The sequence below is a fragment of the Chaetura pelagica genome, unplaced genomic scaffold (genome assembly GCF_000747805.2).
Source record: "Chaetura pelagica isolate M959 unplaced genomic scaffold, ChaPel_1.0 scaffold428, whole genome shotgun sequence".
NCBI lineage: Eukaryota > Metazoa > Chordata > Aves > Apodiformes > Apodidae > Chaetura > Chaetura pelagica.
In genome coordinates, this window is record NW_009954311.1 from 498,289 (window position 1) to 499,644 (window position 1,356).

Sequence of the window (1,356 nt, forward strand, 5' to 3'; positions counted from 1 at the left end):
CGCTCCCCCAGGTCAGGCCGCGGCGCGGGGGGTGGGTCAGCAGGGACCCCGGGGGCTGCTCAGAACCCACCCCGCGGTCGGGAAGTGAAGCTGGTAACTTCCCAGCGAAACCATCCGCTTCCCCAATTAACTGTCGGGGTTTTGCTCGGGCCCAACAGGGCTTTGAACGGAGGACGAAGCGAATATTTTCGCATGCTGGTCCCGAGCTCTCAGACAAGCTGGTGGCAGAGCTTTCACGCTGTCCCTGGGCAGTCTGCGGGGCCGGCGTTCCCAGGGCGGGACAGAGCTCTGGCCGTGCAGCAGGACGGAGCCCTGCAGGGCAGGGCTGCTCGGGTCGCTGCATTGAAAGGGCCCCCTTCCCTCCTGGAGCTCGCTAATTACCTTCCCTCTCTCCCCCTCCCCCCGGTACCTCAGGACAGCAGACACTCCGCGATTCTTTGCCCTTCTGCACCTGCTGTGGTTCCTGCAGCGCTGCTGGGCTTTGCCTCCGGGAGGGCATGGCTGGGCACACCCGCAGGCGTCCCCTGGAAATTCCCTCGCCATCTGAGGAGGACTGGCTGAAGGATGAGGAGGAAGATTTCTTCCTGCAGGATCCCGATCGGCAGCGGGGTGTGTTGCCTCAGCCCTTCAGGATGATCAACAAGCTGGTGATGCTGATTTTTGAGGATGCTATGGAAATCATTGAAAGAAGGGAGATGGACAGAAAAGAGAAGGTCCAGCCTGCAGAACTCTTTCCCACAGCTGAATTCCAGGTACAGAGCCCTTCACAGCAGGAGCAGCATTCATCCCCCAAGCACATTTTGTAAAGAATGTCCATTCAGTTGATTTCCCATCCACCTGCTCATCCCCTTCCTCAGAATCCACCACCATCTCACTGACTCAGTTCAAAGGGCTGCAGTGTCTGAGCTTGTCTGGCAGGTTCTGCTTCCCACCCAGCTCTCACGCCTCCCTGGAAAGGGAGAAGCAGGTATTACACAGCACCCAGTTCACCTCCTGCTTCTCAGGCTGGTTCCACCCTTCTTTGCCAAGAAGAAGGTGATTAATCAATAGCACACCAATGGGCAAACTCAGCTCTCTGGTGTGTGAATACCCTTCTGGGAGCACTGGGAGCAGAAGGGCACTGCTGCCTTCCCCAGCTTTACGTGGAGGTGTCCAGAAGGATGCTCTGGCACCTGCTGCTGTTCTGCAGGTGCCCAGAGGAGCTCAGCACCTCGGTGCAGCTCCGTGTGTGCAGTGGGAGGGCTGAGTGCTCCTGAGTTGTTGGCCTTTGAAGCCCCTACTTTTTATTGGAAGGGGAAAGGTGGGAGCAGGCTTTCTCATTCCTAACACAGAACAATCTTTGTGACACAGACGAGA

At 57.9% G+C, this 1,356-nt stretch overlaps 2 protein-coding genes across 2 annotated transcripts in view; one reads left to right on the forward strand and one right to left on the reverse strand.

Moving 5' to 3' along the window:
• Window positions 1-499, reverse strand: part of PEX11A (peroxisomal biogenesis factor 11 alpha) — a 3,254-nt gene extending 2,755 nt beyond the window's left edge. The window contains exons 1-2 of the mRNA XM_010004070.1: window positions 486-499; window positions 410-451 (exon numbers count right to left, since the gene is read on the reverse strand). Of these exons, the coding sequence (XP_010002372.1) occupies window positions 410-451; window positions 486-499 (56 nt within the window). The remainder of the gene's footprint in view (window positions 1-409; window positions 452-485) is intronic.
• Window positions 498-1,356, forward strand: part of WDR93 (WD repeat domain 93) — a 10,939-nt gene continuing 10,080 nt past the window's right edge. The window contains exon 1 of the mRNA XM_010004071.1: window positions 498-752. Within this exon, the coding sequence (XP_010002373.1) occupies window positions 498-752 (255 nt within the window). The remainder of the gene's footprint in view (window positions 753-1,356) is intronic.